This window comes from Diceros bicornis, chromosome 39 (genome assembly GCF_020826845.1).
Source record: "Diceros bicornis minor isolate mBicDic1 chromosome 39, mDicBic1.mat.cur, whole genome shotgun sequence".
Lineage (NCBI taxonomy): Eukaryota > Metazoa > Chordata > Mammalia > Perissodactyla > Rhinocerotidae > Diceros > Diceros bicornis.
Genome location: NC_080778.1, coordinates 14,463,649 through 14,488,078, shown reverse-complemented (window position 1 = coordinate 14,488,078; position 24,430 = coordinate 14,463,649). Strand labels below are relative to the sequence as shown.

General features: G+C 38.7%; 1 protein-coding gene across 4 annotated transcripts in view; it reads left to right on the top strand.

The window, feature by feature from the left end:
• Window positions 1–7,919: 7,919 nt before the first annotated feature.
• Window positions 7,920–24,430, top strand: part of SCAF8 (SR-related CTD associated factor 8) — a 180,500-nt gene continuing 163,989 nt past the window's right edge. For 2 of the 4 annotated variants that reach the window (XM_058534103.1, XM_058534102.1), the window contains exons 1-2: window positions 8,326–8,420; window positions 14,117–14,179. In XM_058534103.1, coding sequence (XP_058390086.1) covers window positions 8,391–8,420; window positions 14,117–14,179 — 93 coding nt within the window. In that variant the 5' untranslated portion in view covers window positions 8,326–8,390. Of the gene's footprint in view, window positions 8,062–8,284; window positions 8,421–14,116; window positions 14,180–24,430 lie in introns of those variants that run through there. The other 2 variants (XM_058534106.1, XM_058534105.1) reach the window with 2 other exon arrangements.

Sequence of the window (24,430 nt, the reverse complement as noted above, 5' to 3'; positions counted from 1 at the left end):
TTTCACCAATGTCACCGATGAAACCTATTTACTAAACCTAGTGGAAACTCCTAGAACTTAAACCGTCTAATTTTAGGGCAACAGTTGATACTTTTGACTGCCTTCTCCTCAACACGTGTTTCTCATAAAAACTTCACTCTCTAGGCCCATTTCTCATCTTTGTTGCTACTTATCCTTTTAAAATCACTATTCTCATGTCTTACTTATCTTTGCATGTCCAGCAGAATAGACAGTCAAAATGCAAAAGTGAGAAGGGAGGAATAGTTGGCCGTTTTGTAGCAGCCAAAGGAAAATCCCAGAAGAAAAGCCACAGAAACAGAACGCATAGGAGGAATGGACTGAATCATGGATGGACAGAAAAGGTCAACTCACACACTGAGCAATGAGTGATTGCTAATGCAATTAACATAACCTAATCTTCAGGGGCGTTATTTCCTTTAAAGCAGAAATAACATTATTCTAAGCCTCCACCTTGCTTGCCTCCAAAACTTTGTCATTCACTGTGCCAAACTAACTGAATGGCGAGAGAAAATTCTAGACGTTTCCCAGCCTTCTACTGCACTGTAGGGTTCAGGTTACCTCTGGACAATGGGAGTACCTTTGACCATTTCTTCCCTATGTCAGTTCAAGGCAAGTCAAGTCAAGGTACCACAGCCCCTTTAGGCCCAGTGAGAGGTGCAAACCCATTTTCTCTTCCTGCCAAAACTTGGTCAACTCCAAGTCAGCTTAATAACTTTGCCAACAGTGAAGACAAATTTTTACGTGATCACGCTGAGTGGTGGAACAGTGTTTTATTTTCCGGAGCTTTATTTCAGAATAAAATTGTGAATTTACCTTTGTAAACAAAAACAGTCTTTCCCCATCAACCTCCAAAAAATGAAGAGCAATTTACCTTCAAAAAGCGATCCAAATCTCTTCCCAGAAAAATGAAAACTGTTGGCAGCTTTCCCTGCTACTTTTAGCCTACAAGTTTTAAAAAATATTGAGGTCCCAGTCTCAAAGTTTTGTATTAGTCTGCTAGGGCTGCCATAACAAAGTACCATAGGCTGGGTGGCTTCAACAACAGAAATTTATTTCCTCACAATTCTGGAGGCTAGAAATCTGAGATCAAGGTGTTGACAGGGAGGGTTGGTTTCTTCTAGGGCTCTCTCCTTGGCTTGTAGATGACTGTCTTCTCCCTGTGTCTCCACTTGGTCTGTCCTCTGTGCATGTCTGTGTCCTAATCTCCTCTTCTTCTAAGGACACTAGTCATATTGGATTAGGGCCCACCCTAATGACCTCATTTTCACCTAATTACCTCTTTAAAGACCTTATCTCCGAAAGAGAACCCTTGTATACCCTTGGTGGGAATGTAAATTGGTACAGCCATCGTGGAAAATAGTATGGAGTTTCCTTAAAAAATTAAAAATAGAACTACTGTATGATCCAGCAATCCCATTTCTGGGTATACATCCAAAGGAAATAAAATCACTATCTTGATGAGATATCTGCACCCCCATGTGCATTGCGGCATTATTCACAGTAGCCAAGATACGGAAACAAATGTCCATTGACAGATGAATGCATAAGGATGATGTGGTGTATATATATATAAAACGGAAAATTATTCAGCTATGAGAAAGAAGGAAATCTTGCCATTTGTGACAACATACATGAAAATGGAGGACATTATGCTAAGTGAAATAAGCCAGACACAGAAAAACAAATATTGCATGATCTCACTTTCATGTAGAATCCTAAAAAAAAAAAAAAAAGAAAAGAAAAGAACTCATAGTAACAGAGAGTAGAATGGTGGTTACCACAGGCTGGGGAGTGGAGGAAAAGAGGGGAGATATTGATCAAAGGGTACAAACTTTCAACCATACCATGAATAAGTTCTAAAGACCTGCTTAATGTACAGCATGATGACTACAGTTAATAATAATGTAATGTATACCTGAAATTTGCTAAGAGAGTTGATCTCAAGTGTTCTCACCACACACACACAAAAGTGGTAACTATGTGAGGTGATGGATATGTTAATTAGCTTGATGGCGGTAATCATTTCAAAATGTATATGTATATCTAAACATCACCTTGTGCACCTTAAATATATACGATTTTTATTTGTCAATCATACCTCAATAAAGCTGGGGGAAGAAAAGACCCTATCTTCAAATACACTCACATTCTAAAGTACTGAGGGTTAGGACTTCAACATAGGACTTTTGGGAGACACAATCCAGCCCATAAACACCACCCAAAACTGGTTAAAAAACAACAACAATTTAAGAACCTTCAGGTTTAGATTAAAATCTATACCAATTAATATATAATGAATAAAATCAGGTCTTCAAAAGACCATGACTTTACTAGTGTTATTACAGGCATTAAAATTAGCCAAAAGATATCAGCCTAAAAACAAAATAGATATTAGACAGATGTTTGCAGTATTAATTCAATGCAGCCTAGGAACAAGGAACTCTGAAGCTTGGGAATATGTCAGTGGGGGGGAGGATATAAAAGTTCTAGTTGCTAAAAATTCCTTTTTACCATTTAATCATTCCAAGCAACCTTCAGATTATTAGTTTAGTTTCCCAGGTGCCTTGATGTGGACAAGTTTGTCTTGAATAGTAGACAGAGGAATTCCAGTCACTTGAAAGGGATATATCCTATAGTAAGTTAACACACTTGCATTCTGGTGGGGGGTGGTATATAGCAGTCTCTTGTGTGTTTGGTTATCATTAGTTTGTCCATGAGGCTCTGATCTACTCTGGATATATTAAACTGAGTTACTAATCTGCCAACATATGAGGCACACAATGATCACAAGATATTGTAGCTCTGTGAGACCTTATTTGGATGGCCACGTTGATGTCACCCATCATGGTGCCCTTAATTTATAACAGGTGCTTGTAGCAGAAAATTAGACTGAGTCTAGGGATATGAGGAAATACCTTTTGGGTGATATAACCTCTTTTATTCGACCCCAAGCCTTCTTTCATTCCATAGCAGCGAAATAATTTGAGCTGTCTTTCAATGAGCTGAAATGAATGAAAATTTGTATAGTAACCACAGTCTCTGTCATTTCACAACAGCAGTATAAAACTTTAAGTAGGCAAAATATCCCCTTCTCAAAGCAATTAGCTGTAGTGTTTATTCGGAAAGTCTCAGGAAAAATTGAAGACTGTGTCTGTAGGTTGGGCAAATAACTTGGGTCAGGAGTGTGTGTGTTAGAAATAAGGAAAGATCCATTGTGAAGGAGAAAGATAAGAATCTGCTAGTTTATTCATTGGGAGGCAGATGTTAAGCTTAAATCAATACGCAAACTACAGAACCTGGAAATTTAGGAGGTTTTCTTGATTTTTGACTACTACTACTCTTAATAATGATGTATGCTGTTTTACCTTTAGCCTTTTTAACAGACAACAAAACGCACATACCAAACTCAAAATTCCTACTTAATTTAAGAGAAGCTGGTAAAAGTAAAATGTTTACTTTGTACCTTCAACATCTTTATGATTCTCTCAGGAAATACACTTGTTTTCGGTATCAAGTTTGGTGAATTATATTGTGCCCAATAAAAAAATACATAAAATTACTGAATTATTGTAAGGGGGCAAAAATGTTATTTAAAAAAACTCACAATCCCAGTACACTCATAATATCATCTTTATTTCTTACATAATTTTTCAGTGTTTACACACATACTTTTGGAGCTAAAATACATTGAATTTGTTTTCTAATCCTTTGTACTTAATAGTCTAACATGTGTATTTCCTATATTTTTAGTCTTAACCAGTAAAAATATTTTTTTATTGTGGTTAAATACACATAATATAATTATCATTTTAACTATTTCTTTTTTTAAGGGTGCTCTTTTTTTTTGCTGGCAAAATTCTCTCTGAGCTAACGTCTGTTACCAATCTTCGTTTTTTTTCCTCCCCAAAGCCCCACTACATAGTTGTATATTCTAGTCAAAAGTCCTTCTAGTTCTTCTATCTGAGCCGTCACCACAGCATGGCTGCTGACAGATGAGTGTGTGGTTCCACGCCTGGGAACCAAACCCAGGCCACTGAAGTAGAGTGTGCCAAACTTTGACCACTAGGCCATCAGGGCTAGCTCATTTTAACTATTTTTAAGTGTACAGTTCTTTGGCATTAAGTACATTCACATTGTTGTGCAACCATTACCACCATTCATCTCCAAAACTTTTTCATTTTCCCAAAATGAACTCTATACTCATTAAACACTAACTCCCCAATTCCCTTTCCCTTAGCCCTGGCAACTACCATTTTACTTTCTGACTCTACAAATTTGACTTTTCTAGGTTCCTCATATAAATGGAATCATACAATATTTGTCTTTTTGTGACTGGCTTATTTCACTTAGCATAATGTTTTCAAGTTTCATCCATGTTGTAGCATGTGTCAAAATTTCCTTCCGTTTTAAGGCTGAATAATTTTCCATTGTGTGTATATACTACATTTTATTCATCCATTCATCCATACATGGACACTTGGGTCGCTGCCACTTTTTACTTTTTGTGAATAATGCTGTTATGAATATGGATGGTCATGTATCTGTTCAAATCCCTACTTTCAGTTCTTTGGGGTATATACCCAGAAATAGAATAGGATCATATGGTAATTCTATGTTTAATTTTTGAAGAACCACCATACTGTTTCCCCATAGTCTAGTCATTTTTATTGGCTGTATAATGTTCCATTTTATTTCTATACCCTAATTTACTGAACCATTCCAGAAGTGTTTCCTAAGGAATCTCAAGTTTTCATTTTTGCATTGGATAGGAATGAATAGACAATGCCCCAGGTTTTTGCCCCAGTTTAAAAATAATTCGTATACATATATCATTACTTCCAATAGCTGATAGTTGTTTTTTTTGCTTAGTGCCACCTCACAATGACTCCCCCATATCTAGGAAGTGCCTTGTCCATGGAGTAAGTCCTCTCTAGCTAGACCTCTGCTTTCCAATGTGGTGGCCGCTAGCATATATTTAAACTCAAGTCAGTTAGAGTGAAATAAAACTAAAAATTCATTCCGTCTGTTGCACTAGCCATATTTCAAGTGCGTAATAGCCACACAGAGCTAGTGCTACTGAATTGGGCAGCACAGATATAGAACATTTCCACAATCCCAGAAGGTTCTACAGTGAGCATTGCTCTAGACTGTTTTTGACTCTGACCACTTGGCCATGGCTGAATTAGAGCCTATGAGGTACTCCCAGAAATGATTACATGTCCTAGGGGACAGGCCAATGATAGCCACATTCAGAAGAGAATGCCATAAACTCTAGAACGTGAGTGTCATAATTTACAACTGGGACTCTCTCTTTTGGTGGCTGGAAAACACCTACCCACTAATTGCCATATCAATCTTCTTCAGAATATGAATTCATGGTCTTAAGTTTCTTGGTGATGGTCACCTAATCCAAGCTGGGTCAATCCAGCTTCCTCCTTCCGTTAGGAATTTAGAACTGGGAAGGAGAGGTTTCAGTTAAGTCCTCTAGGTGTCTAGAACCGTAAACCCAGGAGCAATAGTCATATCCCACTAGGTAAAACAGAGAGTTGGATACAGCAACAGAAAGAAAACCCAAGCAGGTAAGCAGAGATGAGGCTGCCTTTTAGGTTTTCTATATTCTGGTTCAGGTCTCTTCTTTACGCCCATGTGCATTCCTCACTTTGGGTTACAGGAGAAAAACCCGCAGCCCACTAGTGAATTCTTTTATGCTTAAGCTAGCTCGAATTGGTTTGTTATGCTGGGAAAGGGGGAATCCTAACTAATACACATACATACATACACTATAGATACAGATATCGACATTTTTGCATTGTGGAGGTAGGTATGTGTGGTCGTGCGTAAACTTTGTATTTAGTCGTTTTACTGGGCCTCGGGGCTCCCCATTAGCTCCCTCTAACCTTTCTCTCCTTTTCCTCTTGCTTTACTTCCTTGTCTTAAGAGTGTGCGTAGGCTGTCCTCTGCTTTTTATTTTCTTTTCCTTCCCTTGATCAAAGTATGCCCTCTGCTATCTTACTGGGTGTGGAAGCTTTATTAAATCAAGTCATGCGACATGTTAACAACTGATTTTATTCTTTAGGTTGTATTGCATTTTAATCTCTCAGGACTAAGTAATTCAGTCGACATTCATTAACAAATGACTGACTAAACAACCCCTCATAGGCCAAAGCAGTGAATGTTGAGCATCAGAATCTGGCACGAATAGAACTGAGTGGGGTACTTACGCAAGTCACGGCACGCTACTTTTTTTTTTTTATTGAGGTAACATTAGTTTATAAATGGCGTGCTACTTTAGATGGACTGATTAGGAGAGACTTCTTGTGGGAGGGTGAAAAGACGGAGGAGTCAGTTATGAAAAGAAAATGAGCAACAGCACCCCACTGAGGGAAGAGGCACATACAAGTGTCCTAGGTAGGAAAACATGTAGTGTTGTCACAGAACAAAGGAGGCCAGCGAGGCCAGACGGAAGTGAGCAAAAGGGAAAGTAGTGTGAGCCCTGGTAAGAGGTTATGATAATATCTCAAGTGCAACGGGAAAGTTTTAAAAGTATTTAAGCAAGGATGTGAGCTGATCTGATTTGTGTCTAAAAAAAATCCCTCTGGCTACAGTCTGGAGAATGAATTATAGGAAGACAAGCAGATCAGTTAGGAGGCTACCGCTATTGTTGGCAAGAGATCATAATGGCTTAGCCTATGGGGATTAGAGGCAAATTGAGACTGAGAACTTGAGCATGTGAGATTTTGAAGGTAGAAACAAAAGCTCTTACTGATGAAGTTATCCCTTTTACCTTCTAGGTCGCCAGCCCCCATATTAATGCTGTCAACGAAGTAGATACAAAAACACTAAAAAGTCAAGAAGGGCCTGCCTGTCTCAGTTTCACAGGCTCTGGGCTCATGTCTTAGGGAAGCACCTTGATTCCAACACCTCCCCCAGGGTAAAATTCTGCCATCATTTTCCTCCCTTCCCTTTGAGTGAACTTGGGATCAGTGACTGCTAAAAATCGACTCTCAGCAAAAGGACAGTGGTATTTGGGGTTCAGTGACACATTCCCAACATTTAATTTAAATAAATGTTCACTTTTAATTTGGTATTGCTTATTTTACATTGCACGAAGTGAGAGAGAAGGCATTTCGTTGGCAGCATCTCCTATTTCACCCAGGAATATTGTATTCACCCTCGTACCCCCCAAACAAACTAGGGCAAAATTCCTTTAGAATAATTCATCTACCATAAAAGATGGGTTCCCTTACACCTATCCAAATCTCGTGCGTTTGGGGGACCCGCTTCCCGCCGCACAGACAAATGCACTCATTGTCTGTCCCGCACCAGTCCCGCTGGATTAGATGCTGCGTGCATTTCCTGCACCGAGCTGCTTGCTGGCTGCAGGCGTGTTTCTCTCGTCCCCCTGCCCCCACCCGGATCCAGAGCTTTTGTTTCTACCGTGTCCTCCCGACGCTGTTAAAATGCTTGGGCACATCGTTACCAAATAAATGAATGACTCGGAACTTTTCTTTCGCCTCTTAACCTTTAGGCCACTGTCCAGCAAAGTTCTGGAAGGCACCTAAACCCCGCAGCTCGTGTAAAGGGGCCAATCTACATGGAAACAACGGAAACGTGGACACTGTTGTCTCCCAAACTTGCAGCTCTGCGGGGACATGCGGGGTTTTGTGGGAGCAGCGCTTTGCAGCGGCCGCCAAGGGCCGGCCGCGCGGGCCTCGCTCCCGCGTCTGCTGGGCGCGGGGAGGGGGCGAGGCGCGGGCGACCCCGGGCCCAGCGGAGCGCGGCCTCCGGGCGGCGACGCTCTGGCCCGCGCCCGCTCGATGGTCTGCGCGCGGTCCAGGCGCCAGGGGGCGCGCTGGCCGGCGCGGCCGAGCTCCGAGCTGCGCGGCCCGACTCGTGGCCGCCATATTGGATGCCGCAGCCGCTGCTGCCAGCGCTTCCTCCTCCGTCGTCGGCGCCGCGCGCTGTTGGTTCCTGCGGCCCGAGCGGCGGGGAGCTGAAACAGGAGCCTGTCGGAGGAAGAGGAAGAAGGGGGTGGAGAGTGGAGGGGACGGGGCCAGAGGGTGGAGGACCGAGACGGAGCGGGGCGGAGAAGAGAAGGCGCCGCGGCCCGGCCCCTCCCCCGCCCGCCGCCGACCCGCCCCGGCAGCGCCTGCGTTCCCAGACCGGCGCCCGCCCTAGCGGCCATGCCCGGGCCTCGCTGCCCCTGAGGGCGCCCGGCCCCGCCAGCGCGTGCCCGTCCACTCCCCCCCGGGCCGCCCGCCGCCGCCCCCTCCTCGCGGCCGCGCCGCCGCCCCCGTCTCGCTCCCCCCACCCCGTGCCGTGGCCGCCGCCTCTTCCGCCGCCGGGCTCGGGGCCTCCGCGGCGACAACATGGAGGCCGTGAAAACCTTCAACAGCGAGGTTGGTATTGCAGCCCGGCCTCCCCCTCGCCCGCACTCCCCACCCGGGACCGGGCCGGCGCGCGCAGGGTGGGCACGGCCCCGCAGGGGTTTCCAGGGTGGGGCGAGCGGCGGCCTAGCGGTGGCCGTGGGGGAGGGGTGTCTTGCTGCCCGGCGCCCCTCCCCCGAGTCCGGGCGGAGGGCGGGGGGAGGGCCGCCCCGGGGCGGAGGGAGGTTCCGGTGCCTCCAGCGCCCTATGGCACGGCTGCGGGGTTGGAGGGAGGCGCCCCGCAGGTCTCTCGGGGTCAGTTTCCGCCGAGGCCTGGCCCGCCCACCTCTCTGCTGGGCCTGCGGGGTTTTCACTGGACGCCAGACCTTCCCGGGGTCCCTAATGAGGCAGGCACCCATTAGGGGTAGTGCAGGAACAGCAGCTGTGGGGCGATGATCCGTGGTCCCGTTGCACGGAGTGCTTCTGATTGAGATACTGTTGGCTGGGTAACCTGCCAACCTGGGACTTAGGCTAAGAGGATGGTGGGTCGGGAGGCAAGGTTTATGCTGCGATTTCTTCTATTCTTACTCCCGCCTCCTCGCATCAGCACGACAGAAAGACACAAATGGCAGGGAGAGCTGCGCTTTCAGAGAGGGAAGATGCCGGGGAAGCGTTTCCCACGGGCTCATTCACATGTCCTTGCTAGCTCTAGATTTTTAATAAGCAGGTGTCCAGTTTTACACTGTTTAGTTGAATTTACTAGTTTGAAGGGAGGCAGGTTTCTGTAAAATATATTAAATGAGTTTTAAACTCCAGTTAAATAGACCTTAATGAAAACATTAAACAAACATCGCAAGTACATATTTACACAACTAGAATGATCCTCACCTGTATGCCTTAGGAAAAAATATTTTAGTGTGATGCTAAATTTGCAAAAATTTTAGGAACTTTTGATGGGGCAAGTGCTAATATTCTGTTCTAAATAGTATGACTAACGAAATCTTAAGCATTCATCTCTTAAAGTACCAGACTTATTGCTGTGATAATCCGAAGAGGACAATCCTTTTAAAAGCTGTTTTACAATTTTTTTTTGTTTCTTTTCTTTATTCTTAAGAATTGGCATTTGGGAAGCTTAGCAAAGAGGCTAGAAGTTAGATAACATTCATGTGAATTGGACTCTCTGTATTAGAGTAGTAGCAGTGACACAGTTATATGAAAGCAAGCACTTTTTTGATAAAGGATTTTCTTTTTGAGCACTGGATTTTGTTTTCTCTTTTACCACTTCTTAGTAAATAATTAAAGCAACAGACTTGGGAATCTTTTCCATTTTATGTATGAATTTATAGCTGATAATTTGGGGCAAATTATAAAATTTGGTTCCACCTCACAATACTCGAGTTCTTAAAATCTGGAGTAAAAAGTATTTAATGATACTATATGTTCCAATTGATTGTTAATAGTTTCACAACTGTGCAGGGAAAAAAGCTCTATGTAGCCTTTTTATTTGCTACATATAGTGCTGCAGCACTGATGGAATGTTAAGGTTTTTTTCAATTATATTAAAAAAAAATCTCTTATTTCCACTGCAGTTATTTGATTTACCCCACCCCTTTTTGATGGGTGTCTCTCCTTGTTGTCTATGGGGTTCCTAATATGTATCATCCCCCCCCCCCACGAAGATTTATGCAAGATCCCTGTGGCAGATAGAAACAAGTGGTTAGCACACTGGTTGGGCGCAGTGGAGTAGAAATGTTACAGTCGGTTTTTTCTTTCAGTATTGATGTTAGGGAAAGGGGCCTCACATTTACATGGCTAGCTAGATGTTTCACCTCTTTTCTCATCTAATCTGTACAGGAATTTGAGATTTGTAGTAGTATTCCCATTTAGTGTATGTAGCACTCTCCCCTTTCCCTCTATGGATTTCAAAGAACTTAAAACATCTTTTAACTCCTTTATTTACTATTAAGCTCAAACTTCATGTTTGAAAGTGGGGTTAGCTTAAAAATAGTAGCAGTACAGAGTCACAGACAGAGTTGAGGAAGGGAAATACATTTGAAGAAGATTCGAAGAGTATCCTTTTTTGCTTTAAACACAAAATACATAATCTGGTTAGGTTTTTTCTGATTTTGAATATAGTTCTTTGAATGTCTGTAATGCTTGCTGACAGTTAAAATTTTGTTTTTGCAAGTAAGCATATAGTGGGAAATAGTTCAGTAATGAATATTTTCCATTAAATCATGTGTTGCAAAGTGCAAAAATAAAAAAGAAATCTGGGTTGCAAGATGAGGAGACAAGGATGTTTTAGAGTGTTTGCTTATAGTGAATTTGGCTTTTAAAGGCATTTATCCTTGCACTGAGCCCATCAAAACTTTCTCTGCTAACTTTAAAGATCTCTTTGAAGCATTGAATTGTCAAGAAATTCCATTTGCTTTATAAGGCACCCAAATTGAACTCTAAGCATAATCATTAATGTTTGTCAAGAAGATATTTTGATACTTCACTTAAAATGTTTAAAATATGAAATGCTTAGCTTTTATGGCTTGCTAATTCTCAGGTTGTTCAAGACTGCCCCCCTCCTCACCCCTAAACATTGGCTTAAAAACAGAAATGTGCCAGAGACTTTAAAGTTAAGAATATAGGTTTTTAATCTGCAAACCGTGAATGAGTTTCAGTCTGAAAAGTCCTGACCTTCTGCAGGATGTGTAGCGTTGTGATTGGTGTGTCCCCCTGCTCCCCACCCCCCCGTGATTTCTCAAAGGGGTTCTGTGGCCTCCCCACCCCGTGTTCAAAGTCAGTGCCAGAAGATCCTTCATGTGGTAAAGTCCTCTTAATTATCATGAGTTAAATGAGATAGAGGCTCAAGAATTGGTATTTAAGTGCCCACTGTGCTGGTTTTGTGGGAAAACCATAACTTGCACTTAAGCATCATCATTGTGATGAAAGAGTTAATCCATGACCACTAATGTCAGTTCTGAAATGATGAAAGTAAGTTTGTCCAGATTGGAATTTGAGACCCCCTAAGAGTCAGTGCTTGACTACGAAGTTTACTCTAGGAGAATTATCATCATTACAAGGTATTGATGTACCTTGTAATTACAAGGTTGTTGCTGCTGTAAGATGGTGGCATTTGCTTGCCATGATAATTTAGAGTTCTCACCTCAGTGAAAAGGGTCTCATATTGGTCTGCTAAATCTGTGGACTACTTTAGAACCACAGTTGACAACTGGAATTCAGCAGTTTTATGTGAGCTGCACATCTGTACTCTGTTCTTAGGAATGCCACTGTATGAAGGTCATTATGGTAAGGTTTTTGTTTTTGAAAAGAGGGAAAAGAGAATAGCAATGCGTGACCCTTTCCTTAGAAAATTGTAACTTAATTGGAGAGGGCACTTTGATAATGTGGAACTCAATATATGGAAAATATGACAATCTGTTATGCATTGGTTGTGTTTAGATAAGAAAGTAAGTGGAAAAGGTGAATTTTACTTGTGTATTGAATTCTCCTTTTAATTTTTAAGGACTTAAAAGGAAAAAGCCAAACCATAGCTCCAATACCGTTATTACACTTCAAAAAGTTAACAATAAATCTTTAACATAATCAAATACCAGTCAGTGATCAATACATGTTTAGGTTGTTTGTATTTGTATTTTTAGTTGCATTACTGTAGATGTTTGTTCCCCCGTGATCCGTTTCTCTTGCTGCCCTGAATAGGCTCAGTGGGAAAATGTGGAACCAGATATGTAGGTATGGCATGTGTCAGGAACATTATTGTAATTTAATTTTGGGATTTACCTTGGTTCATAAATTCTGAGAGGATTCTAGAACCTTTCATCATCTTTACGATACCTAAATTCTTAGTGCTTCTCGTCCTTAGGCTCCTTTGGTTAGTCAGTTTACTCTTTAGACTGTTCCAAGATGGAGACTTCCCAGAGACACTTTACGTTTTCCTCCTCTTCGCTTTGTCTTGAAGACAAAGTGAAATCCCATCTCTGTTTTACTTCATTTCCAGTTTTGTATCCAGAGTGTTCATTTGCCTAACTGCAGGACTTTTTATAGTCTTTCCACCAATCTCTAGTAGGAGAAAAGGTTTGGTGGAGAATAGTGGAAAAGGTAGAGGGAATAATAAAAGCATGTGAAATTTACTTTTTATTTGTGCATTTTCCCTTTGTCTATGGTTTGGGAAAGGGAATTTATGTGAGCAGGTATAAAACATTGCATTTTTCTTTCATTTTCATCTACCAGGGAATCTGTTTCTTCTTTTTCTTTCTTGTTTTGACTTTCCAGTGGGAGTTTTGGTTAATTGTATCAGTCAGGCTATCTTTTTTGTTTCTACCTTGTGAAAATCTCTTAAAGATGTAGCATACTTAGTGTTATATAGGAAGGAAGCCTTCAGGACCTCCTCCTTGCCCCGGTGGCGGGGTAAGTGTTTGCCATGAGGAGCTATCCTGTGCATTGCGGGATGTTTAGCAGCAACCTTGGCCTCCACCCACTGGATGCCACTGTTGTGACAACTAGAAATGTCTCCAGACATTACCAGATGTCCCTTGGAGGACAGAATCCACCTTGGTTGAGAATCACTGATTTAGGTCCCCTGTTAAACTGTCTTAAAACACTCTTTCCCTTCTAGTGAGTACTGCAGTTGTGAATAATTAGTAATAGTCTTTCCCACCAGACTGTAAGTTCCTTGAGGTCAATGACCATGTATCTTGTTGCTTCATATTCTGGTACATACATAGCGCAGTGCCTTGATACGTAGTATATGCTAAATAAAGATTCTTGAATGAACGGAAGGATGATATACTAGATCACTGAAAGACCTGGACAGAGGTAGTTAACATTTGTGGACATTTGGTTTTCTCTTTTGTAAAATAAATGACTGATTTGAGATTATATTTAGGTTCCCTGTTACTTGGAAGATTCTTTGACTAAATATAAAATTGATTTTTTTTGAGAACTTGTATGTAAAAGCATTATTTTGAAGGTCATTTTATGCACTATAGGAGTATAGGAGATTATATGGAAAATTTTAAGTGAGAGCTCTGATCTGTTTATAATTTTGACTTCTTAATAAGGGAGAGTGAGGAGGGGACTATTCCACTGAAAGTTCCAGTTAGATTAAATCCATCATAAGTTTTATGTTGTAATTATGCTGTTTTCAAATCCTTTTTTGCTTTATTGTTTTTCAGTTTAAAACAACATACGGTAAAAGTTTTTTTTTTTTACCAATATTTTAGAAAATTAGAATACAGCGATAATTGAGATTGATAATAATGATTTTGAGACTGTATGATTTGCGAGTGTTATAGTGTTAATCATTCAAGATTAAATATAAAAATTTTTTGGCAAGATTGAAATCCACGTGATACATATAGCTCAACGATTTTATTCTAGGCTAGCATTGAGTTTGTTACAGTCATTTTGATTGACATTTAGGGGACATCTGTATTACCCAGTCTCCTAAATAGTCATATTTTATGATTACTTGTTCCTTGTTTAGAAGGGGTATAGTTGGCTTCGAATTAGTAATGATATTACTGCTTGTACATGGAATTTCAGGTATCTCTTTCTAGGCCCAGTTTTGTTGTTATTGGACAACTTCTAACTCATAAGGGTGTGAGAGAATGTAATCAACCTTGACCTTGAACACTGGCTGAGCTCCTCAACTCTTAACTGAGCTCATTTTATCTGGTTTTGTTTTCTCAACATCTTTCTCTACTCCTCTCTCTCAGGATTGTGCCTCTACTCCTGCTTGTACAGACTGCTTTTCCAGCAGCATGGACACAAGAAGCATAGTAAGATGATTAAAATCCACATAAGGCAGGCCCTTTGGAAAATATTAGGTTTAAATTCGTAGTGAAATGATGTTTTGATTATATGGGCAGTACTTGGGAAGCAGAATAAAGTTTGTCACTTAGAATATATAAGTAATCTTAAAGAGAATATGTAGGGACTAAGTTGAATTTCTTCACAAAAAATAGGTTAAGTGAAAAAAAAACTTACTGTGCTTGACAGTGAGCGTAAATCATATATAAACTCTTGTTGCATTTACTTGCATTCTGCTCCACATAATTTTACTGTATTTTTTGTAAAAGAAATATAACATTATCTATTTAATATGAGTAAATTGCAAACCTCTTAATTTGATGGTTGAAAATAAAATACATCTTATATTTTGAGGAAGTTATTCAAACTATAAGATGACAAATCATTGACAGATATACTGTAGGAATGGAGAAACAAACAAAGGCTAAATCAAATTTTTGATTTTCTAATTATAGAGGAGCAGATTTTGGTAGAAGTACTGTTATGAGAAATAAATGCTGATGAAAAATGTTTCTATGGCCTATGGTGTCTTAGATGTGAGTTAATTCTGTCTCAAGTTTGATGGTAAACAATGCATTTGCTCTTTCTGATTTTGATTTTATGCATTTATTTTGTCTTTCTAATTCTGCTTTACAAGAGTTTCTGATACACCATATTTTAAACTCAAGGAGGGGTATATAAATGTGTTACAGTTATCTACTGTAGGTCAGGAAATATCTTAGGAACTTTGACATTACTGCATTTAGTCTGAATGGGGATTATAGATTATTCATGTTTTTTTAAAGGCAGTTATGGCTATTAAGTTAACGTATGCCAAATTTGTTTTTAAAATAATTTTGCAGCTTAATTTATGTAGGTTGACTTGAATGACCTAGGATTTCATTCTTTCATTTGTTCATTCATTTAGCCAATACTTAATGAATGTTCACCACATACCAGGCGTTTTTCTATCTGCTGGGATATAGTGGTAAACTAGACAATCAAAAAGCATACCCTCTTGGAGCTCATGTTCTCGTAATCCTCCTCCTTTCACCTCGTCAGCTCTATGTGCGGTGACGTTGTGGCAGAGCTAGTAAGGCGGCAGGCGCTACTGAGTCTGGGCTTGCCTCTTGCGGCTAGGGACTGGGTTGGTTGCAGCTCTTCTCTACAGGCTCGTTGCTGCCTGGTCTGTTCTCAGCGTTTTGCCCTGCGGAGTCCAGATTGCTTGTCTGCTATTCAGTGTAGAGACTGAACAAGTAGACTTATTTAAACCAGAATGAGATCTTATGTTTGCAACAGTGGGAAATAAGATGAGCTACATTGTTTTATTTTATACCAAATTGTTTATCACGTATTAGAAGAAATCTCCATTTGGTATTTTGGAGTCACAACTATTTCTTATAAAATACTTTATAATAAGCTTTTTTAAGGAGGTTGTCTTGTGTCAGTGAGATACTAATTAGTCTCCACATGCAAATGATTTAAACAAAACTTTTGTTAAGTGGTGACCAAACCTGTATGAGTTTAGAAGAATAAATTAATAAATATTTTTATTTTTAAAACTTCCTTGATTTAAGTACATGAAAAAATTTGGGGTCTCTTTCTTTCTCTTATAAACACTTATTTTCTGAATTTGGTTTGATTCCTCAGGCCTCATTTGAGTAGCTTGTGAGTGAAGGATGAAACAGTTTGGATCATGTACTTTAATGTGTAGAACTTGGGAAATGATGTGAAGATCTTTTTATACTGGGTCACAGTAACTAAAAAGTTGACCAATACACCTAAAACTAATACAGTGTTGTATGTCAGTTATATGTTAATTAAAAAAAATGTTGATCGGTTCCTAGTTAATAGCTTTCTTTAATTCAGTAATATTATTTGATACTATAAAGTTTTATGGTAAAAACTAGATACAGGTATTTGAATTTATTGAAATATTTGAAGCATATGGGTAAAAGAATGTTGAATGAGTCAAAATTTTTACAAATGAAAACATCTGATATAGCAAATGTCTAGTTTTTATAACAGCTGCTCTCTGTGATGAGAAAATGTCTGGCTTATGTGTTTTTATTTACCAAACATTGTTAAAAGTGAGCCATTTATAGTATATAGTGTTTTATACTCTGCCTGTCTTTTCCCCAACCATCATCATGTTTCAGTGGATCTTTAGGATAACCTTGTGAGAAAAGTAGGATAGGTACTGTCGTCATTTTACAAATGAGGAAACTGAGGCCCACCATTGTGATTTTACCAAGGAAATGCAGCTTTGTAAGTATTAGAGCTGAGACTAGAAGGACCCTGTTGAGATGTTTGTCTTACCCTTCCCTGTAAAGGAGAGCCATCACTCGATTTTTCACAATTCCTTTTTACTGGCATAATGTCCAAATATAACTTAACTTTATTTTTTACCACTTTATAAACTTTATTTTTACAACTTCAGATTTATAGAAAAGTTGCAAGAATGATAAAGAATTTTTGTGTACGCTTCATCCTGATTCTTCTGCCTAAGTATATTAATCATATTTGCTCTCTCATTCTTTCTCCACATACACGTGGACACACACAAACTTTTTTCCCGAACTTTTTGAGAGTAAATTGCAATTCATGATGCCTTTTACTTCTAAATAATTGTATTTTCTAAAAGCAAGGACATTCTCTTACATAACCATAGTACAATTATCAAAATCAGGAAATTAACATTGATGTAAGGCAGTTGTCTCCAGACCTTATTCACGTTTCGCTGATTGTACCAGTAATGTCCTTAATAGAAAGATTAAATCCTGCATCACACCTTGCATTCACTTGTCTTGTCTCTTTAGTGTCCTTTAATCTGGAACAGTTGGTTATTACTCTTTGTCTTTTATGACCTTTGGTGCTATTTGATGAGAATAGGCCAGTTATTTTTAGAATTCCTTTCTATATGGATTTGTCTGCTGTTGCTTCATGATTAGGTTCAGGTTATTCATTTTTGGCAAGAAGACTCCAGAAGTGATATTGTGTCTTCAGTAAGCACATGATGTCCATTTATCCCATTAATAGGGATATTAACATTTTTCTGCAAGGCTTCTCCATTGTGAAGTTACTGTTTTTCCCTTTGTAACAAGTATCTTATGGGGAGATATTTTGAAACCATGCAAATACCTTGTTATTCGTCAAACTTTCACCCCTTTGTTTTAGCATGCATTTAGTTCTTGCCTGAATCAGTTAGTAATAAGATGGTTGCCAAACGGTGACTTTTTAAGTCTGTCATTTCTTTATTTAGTTGGCATTCTGTAAGACCTTTTCCTTCTCCCCATTTATGTATTAATATGTGTCTGCCTATCAGTATGAGCTCATGGGTTCTTTTTTATTCATTGGAGTTTTTCGATGCTTAGATTTTGACCAGAGCTCCTCCGGGCTGGCTCTTGTGTCCTTTTGACATGTGCTCATCATTTTTTGAGCACTGCCTTACTTTCTTGTCCAGTAAGATATTGCCGCCCCAGCCCTGGAATCAGCCATTTCTCCAAGGAGCCCTGGTTTCTTCTAGGGGACATCTATTAACAGATTGAGCTAGAAATTGTATATGTGTGTGAACATACGTGTATGTATATATACACACATTTTTATGTTTTTTATCTAATCTGTCTGCCTGTCTAAAAAGCCATGACATCCTGACATCTCCAATTCCAGTGCAACACCATAGGGTTCATTCTAGCCTTGCCCCTTTCCAAATTGGTAATCCCTTTCTCTGACAGTGAGAAAACTAGTTTCTTTTATCCACAATATAGTAGCTTATTATTTGATCGGTCCTAAGATACACAGAAAGTAGTTTCAGAATAGCTAAACCATATGTCTGTGAAAACAAACCTATTAACTAGAATTTAATGTTCGTTTATAGTTCATTTTTTGTTTAGCCTGAGGGTATATAGTCAAAATACTGTGTTCAAACATTGCTTGGTTAGTTTTTTTCCCTTAATGTAGTTCTGCTAGTCATTTAAAATATAATTAGGTTCAATTTTTTTCTGTTTGTATTCTGTTTTGTTTTTTTCCTCCATCCATTTTTGTTATTTCATTTTTTTAATATGCAAAGCATTAAACATAAATTAACTTGAATCCTCCTTTGCTTTTTTATTAGCTTCAGCATCATAACCACTTATGCTCTGGTAAGAAAAAAACAAAACCCAAAAAACCATTTTCTTAACATTCTTCAAAGCAAATAACAAGCTGAAATTCAGAGGTCTGGATATGGAGAAGGTCTTAAGTGAAAGACCTGTTTCTAATAGCACAGATTCAGTTCGTACGTGAAAGGAAGTGTATGTTCACAAAAACTTGCATTCTCTTGTGAATGGAAACCCCATTCCCAGAGGTCGGTAGACTTGTTCTGTCGAGGACCAGATAGTAAATATTTTAGGTTTTGTGGGCCAGTTAAGGCCACTTTCTCATATTCTTGTTGCTCTCACAGTTCTTTTAAAATATAAAAACCATTCTTGGCTTGAGGGCCTACAGAAATAGGCCCTGGGCCATACTTGGCTGGCCCCTGCTGCAAACTCTGAAACCTGAGATCTTGATTAATAGCATGCTACTTATAAATCAGAATTGTAATTGAGCAAGATGTATTCCTTATAGGCTTTTATAAGGCTTATTTTAACATCAAAACAGAAACAAAACAACTTCAAAGCTGCCTTAGTGAAAATATTTATTCAGCAGATTTTTTAAGCACCTACCACATGTGTAGACAGTATTCTAAGGTCTAGAGATTTAACAGTGTACAAAATAGACGAAACAAAACCAAAACCACCCACCCCCCAAAAACCTCTGCCCTCATGGAGTTTGCATTCAGTTTTTGTGTGTGGGTGTGTACTGGCAATGCACATTTCTTGTTTTTCCTCATTTAGTGACATGTTTTATCTACCACAAGTTGTTTTCATATTAATTGCAGAGCAAGCATTCTTTCTTGAAAACTTGATAAAAAATGCAGCAAAGGGGGCAAACTTTTAAAAGTTTGGCTCATTGTTTCCCACCTCTCCTTTTTTGTGAAGTGTGATTTTCATTTGAAAATGATTCTGTCATGATGCTTTGACTGTGTATCTACACTAACTTACTAAAGGAAGACAGTTACGTAAAACCTCACTGATTGGGACAAAGAACTCAGACTTAATTTAGTGATAAGTGCAAGTCTATTGTAGAATCTTTTAAAAAATGTTATTCAAGTACATCACAGTAATTCAGCTACTCTTTCTTTAAGGCTTTAATGAATAAATGAGAATGAGAATGATTCTTAAAATACTATCCAAAGTTGAGAACTACTGTGAAAGTAGTTGCTTATGTTAATTTTCTTGACATAGGGAGAAAGTCTCCTGACAGTGCTAATACTCATTTACATAATAACTCAAAGAACTATGTGCAGGTTCTCTAGCTTGTTCCTGGCTAAATATCAACACCTTTGAATAAAAAATCATCAAAATGAGTTTTTACCATGTTATATATTTGTTGCTGACATGACTTCTATCTATATTTGAGTAGTTTTTCTGTGAGCATGTAATAAACCAGCAAGTACCTTTTTTTTTAAAGCTTTATTGAGATATGAGTAACTGCTTTTATAAGGATTATTAACATTTTTAGCTTTTTTTACACCAAGAAAAGTGGTTTTTATTTTTTGTATTTTTAGCAATTCCTCTTTGGAGCAGAATTTTCAAAATTCTTGTTTCTATTCTATCAGAGAACCCAAGAACCTCTTTTAGAGGCCTATCTCTGCCTTGGTGGCAATTACAAGAACAAGGGTTGTGACCAACTTAGCTGAAGAGTATTGACATCCTAAAGGAGTTGGCCAGAGGCTGCCACATCATTCCTTGTGCAAAATTTCCCAATCAGTACTTTGATTCATTTACAAAATCAAAGGATTAGATGTCTTAGGCCTTTTAGAGCTGTAACAATTAATGATTCCAAATAATTCTGTGAGTGCTTCCTTTATTTTGTTAGTCCTTCAAGATTGTCAGACTTTTTTTCTCATTTATTTATTTATTTATTTTTTTTATTTTTTTATTTTTTGTTTATTTATTTTTTAATTGTTTTCCCCCAAAGCCCCAGTAAATAGTTGTATGTCATAGTTGCACAGCCTTCTAGTTGCTGTATGTGGGATGCGGCCTCAGCATGGCCAGAGAAGCGGTGCGTCGGTGCGCGCCCAGGATCCGAACCTGGGCCGCCAGCAGCGGAGCGCACGCACTTAACCGCTAAGCCACGGGGCCGGCCCCTTTTTTTCTCATTTTAATTACAATTTTTGAATTATTAGAATGCAATAATAGCTCATGAAGGTTTTAATGTAATAGTAACTAGTGGTTGGAAAGAATGCTAGGAAGTAGCTGCTGCTTGTGGTTGTTTGAGCCTTGTTGTTAATGCATATTTGCCATCTATCAGGCATTGTATTTTGCAGAGTGGTTACCAGCATTAATTAGATACCTGCATCCTTTTGCTTGGACAGCTCACATTTTAATAGGGGTGGGGGTGGGAATGGATTATCACAGAGTTAGGAGGTAATGTGATGAATATTATGATACAAAGAGTAATGATGTAGCCTGTGTATGCCGTGTACACTCTTCTGTGTATATCATGGTGTACACAGTATGAGGGAGGAGACATTGTGTGAGGCAAAGGATAAAGAACATTTTCAAGGAAATGGAAATTTTGGGTGGGAAGGGGTTGGGAGGAGTGATGGAGAATTAGGCAAGGATCTTCTAAAGGGCCTTTGTGTACTATGCACAGACCTCCTTTTTGATCAGAAGGGAGTGGAAAGTCTAAACGGTTTTAAATGAAAGCACAAGTTTTAAATTTGTGTTTTAGAAAAATGATTATCTTTGTGGAGCAGAGCAATGGAGGGGTGAGATTGGGGGAAGGAAGGTTAAATTAGTATAGAGAAGGTGAAGGGCTCAACTAGAGTAATGGGAAGAAGAAGAAGAAGAAGAAGGGATGAATGCAAGAGAAATTTGGTAATAATAGGGAGATGGATATGAGGAAAAGGGTGGTGCTAGGGTTTGGCTAAGTGACAAGGTCGATAAAATGGTACGGTACTAATCATTAAGATGGCAAATCAGGAGGGGCAAAAAACGAGGAGAAAGATAATTTGGTGGGTTGGGTTGGATGGGGGATCATTTTTTCCACCTAGAATAAAAAGATCTTCAGTATGGAAAGAGATTTGGAACCACCCATATTTCAACCACCCAAAGACACTTAACTATTACTGTTTTGTTGAATACAGTAGTAGTTTTGTACATCTTGAAGGTTTGGTGTCTGTGGAACATCAAGGTGGAGATACACAGCTGAGTTTATAGGTCAGGCACCTGGACAGAATAGGCTAGAGATGAAGATTTAGGAGACGGTACAGTCGTCTAGGAAGATGATGTAGAGGAAGAAGAGAAGTAGGCTACGGACAAAATCTTGTAGAATCGTTAATCTTCCTCGTTTTTTTGTTTTTTTTTTTTAGATAAGGCTTTGACCTTTTTTTCCTATCACACTGTATTTGTGAATATGAGACATTTAAAAGCAACTCGGCATGAAATATGCTTGATTTCAAATTCTGCTTATATGGCCAGATGTTCTTGTATGCAGTTAAAATTTAAGTAGTAAATTGAATCATCTGAATAAAACTAAAGATTTAAATTTTGTTTAATGAGATTTTATTAGAATTCCTTAACATTAAGCCTTTTCATATCATTTAGCATTTTATTAGCATCCTCTTAGTCACTATTTCTTTACCTTAACTCTGTCTGTATAACTGATTTAATTGTGAACATGGAGTTGTGAATTTAAAGACTATATCATTAAAAATAGAACCCATATTTACTTGAGAAATTCCAGCTAATATGGTTTATAGGCGTTTGTTATGAAGAGGATAAACAAATGAATTATTCTTTCTCTTGTTCTCGTTTTGGCCATTTCACTGTTATGAGTGCTTTTTTAAAAATTAAGAGGAGGTAAAATTCACATCTTTCCTTTATGTTTACAGAAAGACATAGGAATGAACTGAAATTAAACAAAGATGAATTGTTTGGATCCCAGGGAAAATTTAAACTGAAGAGTTATTTTTATATTTGGGCGAGCTTGTTTATATTTATGTATTTTGTTTTCTTCCTTGGAGAATCATTTCTATTCTCTTTGATTTTAGAACAGGGTAGCTAAAGACCATTACAGTCATGTTATGCTTTTGTAGCTATAGGCAAAACTAAAGTTCGTGGTTATATGATATGGTTCCTTGTTTACGTCCATGCTTAAACTTGATTTCTAGAAATTAACAAATTTTAGACCTGAAAGACTTGTGATAGTATATCATTTAACAGACTCATTTTATGGATGAAGAATCAAGGCCCAGAGATGCTGAAACTTGTTCAGAGTCACAGCTTATCAGAGGCACATAGTGGCCAAATTAGAAGAAATTTCTGCATTCTGTGTCTTAGTTCATTGTTGTTTTCAGTTTTTCAGTCTGGATTTTTTGAGTGAGATTTTGGTAGTGTTTATGTGTGTTGGAGGTGGAGAAGGAGTGGCAATTGGTGATTTTTAGTAGATTATCATTTCATGCTAATAGCCATGGGCCAGGACAAGGAGCAAACTACTGTACTGCCACTCTCCTGCTTATAAAGTAGGGTGTTATGGGAAATAGGCATTCCTTGGCAAGGAAGTCTTGTGTAGTAACACACCCACGTAGCCAGCAGTTCTCTAGCAACTCAGTGCTCTGCAGAAAAGTTGAAAAAGCCCTTGAGTACAAAGTTCACATCTTTTGTACCTTCTTTGTAGGAGAGGAGTGCAGTTACTCTATAAGCCTGTATCCTTAGCATGTTTCTAATTTTCCTATTTTAGTAATGGTGGCTACTTTGAAACAACTTCCTTTAGATTTTCACATGAAGACTTCTGTTTAGAAGCCTCTCGGTATAGGTGTTTTAAAGCATGACGAGGCTACAAAGTTAATATGGTTGCTGTCAAAGTAAGATGTGATAGATTACAGTTGGCAAGGAAGGAGATAGTTGTTTTATCATTTGTAGAATGGGATTGGACAAGATAATCTTTAGGTTCTCTTTAATATTAACCCTAATGAACAAGTTTTCTAATGAATTTTTCTTAGCTTGAGTTTACTCATTTTAAAAATAGGGATAACGATGCCTTCCCTGACTACCTTTCAGAATTGGTTTAAATATTTAAAATATTGTCTGGTTTTGAAATATTAAAAAAAACTTTTTAAAAAAATATTTTAAATATTTGAAAAACTTTGAAGATATAAAATTATAAAATAATTTCATAAAGTGTTTGGAAAGCCAAAGAATACTAGTTCTAATACTCTTAGTTTTCTAAAATAAGTTTTTTCTAAAATATTCTTCCTAGAGAAAAGTAAAGAATACTAAGGAAAAGTAGTTTAAAAAAAGCTGCAACTGGGAACATATAGCATCATTGTGGAGATCTCTGTCGTCTTGAAAAGTATCTTCATATTATAGCATACTTTAATAGTGGGTAAAAGTTATAGAGATTATGAGTTATAAAGAAAGTGCTGGGTTATGATCAGCATGTTTTCCAAATTGGAGAAATAGTTGAACAAAACTTTTGACCAGCATACAGTAACAAAATACAGACCATGATGTGTTTTGGGCCAGTATTGTTGGTGGTTGTCATTTATAAGAATTTCAGGGTTTTGCTAAATGCAGCAAGGCTTTTAAGAAAATCAATTTTAAACAGTTATTAGGAGTATGATTTTGCACCAGAATATATAGTTTAAAGTGTCTATTTCACATATATTCATATACATATTTACAATATTTATATGTGTACATAGATGCATATAGAAAATGCTTGAAGGCAGCCTACCAGCCTTTTTTTTTTTTTGTGAGGAGGACCAGCCCTGAGCTAACATCCAATGCCAATCCTTCTCTTTTTTGCTGAGGAAGACTGGCCCTGGGCTAACATCCATGCCCATCTTCCTCTACTTTATATGGGACGCCGCCACAGCATGGCTTAACAAGCGGTGCATCGGTGCGCACCTGGGATCCGAACCGGCGAACCCCGGGCCGCCGCAGCGGAACGTGCGCACTTAACCACTTGCGCCACCGGGCCGGCCCCCAGCCTACCAGCCTTTTAACAGTGGTTATTTCTCAAGAGAGCCGTAGGTGGGTAGGGTACAGTGAAGGAGAACTTTCTTTTTTTTTTTTTTTTTTTTTTTTTGTAATTTTTTCCTTTTCTTTTTTTTTTTTAAATTTTATTTATTTATTTATTTTCCCCCCAAAGCC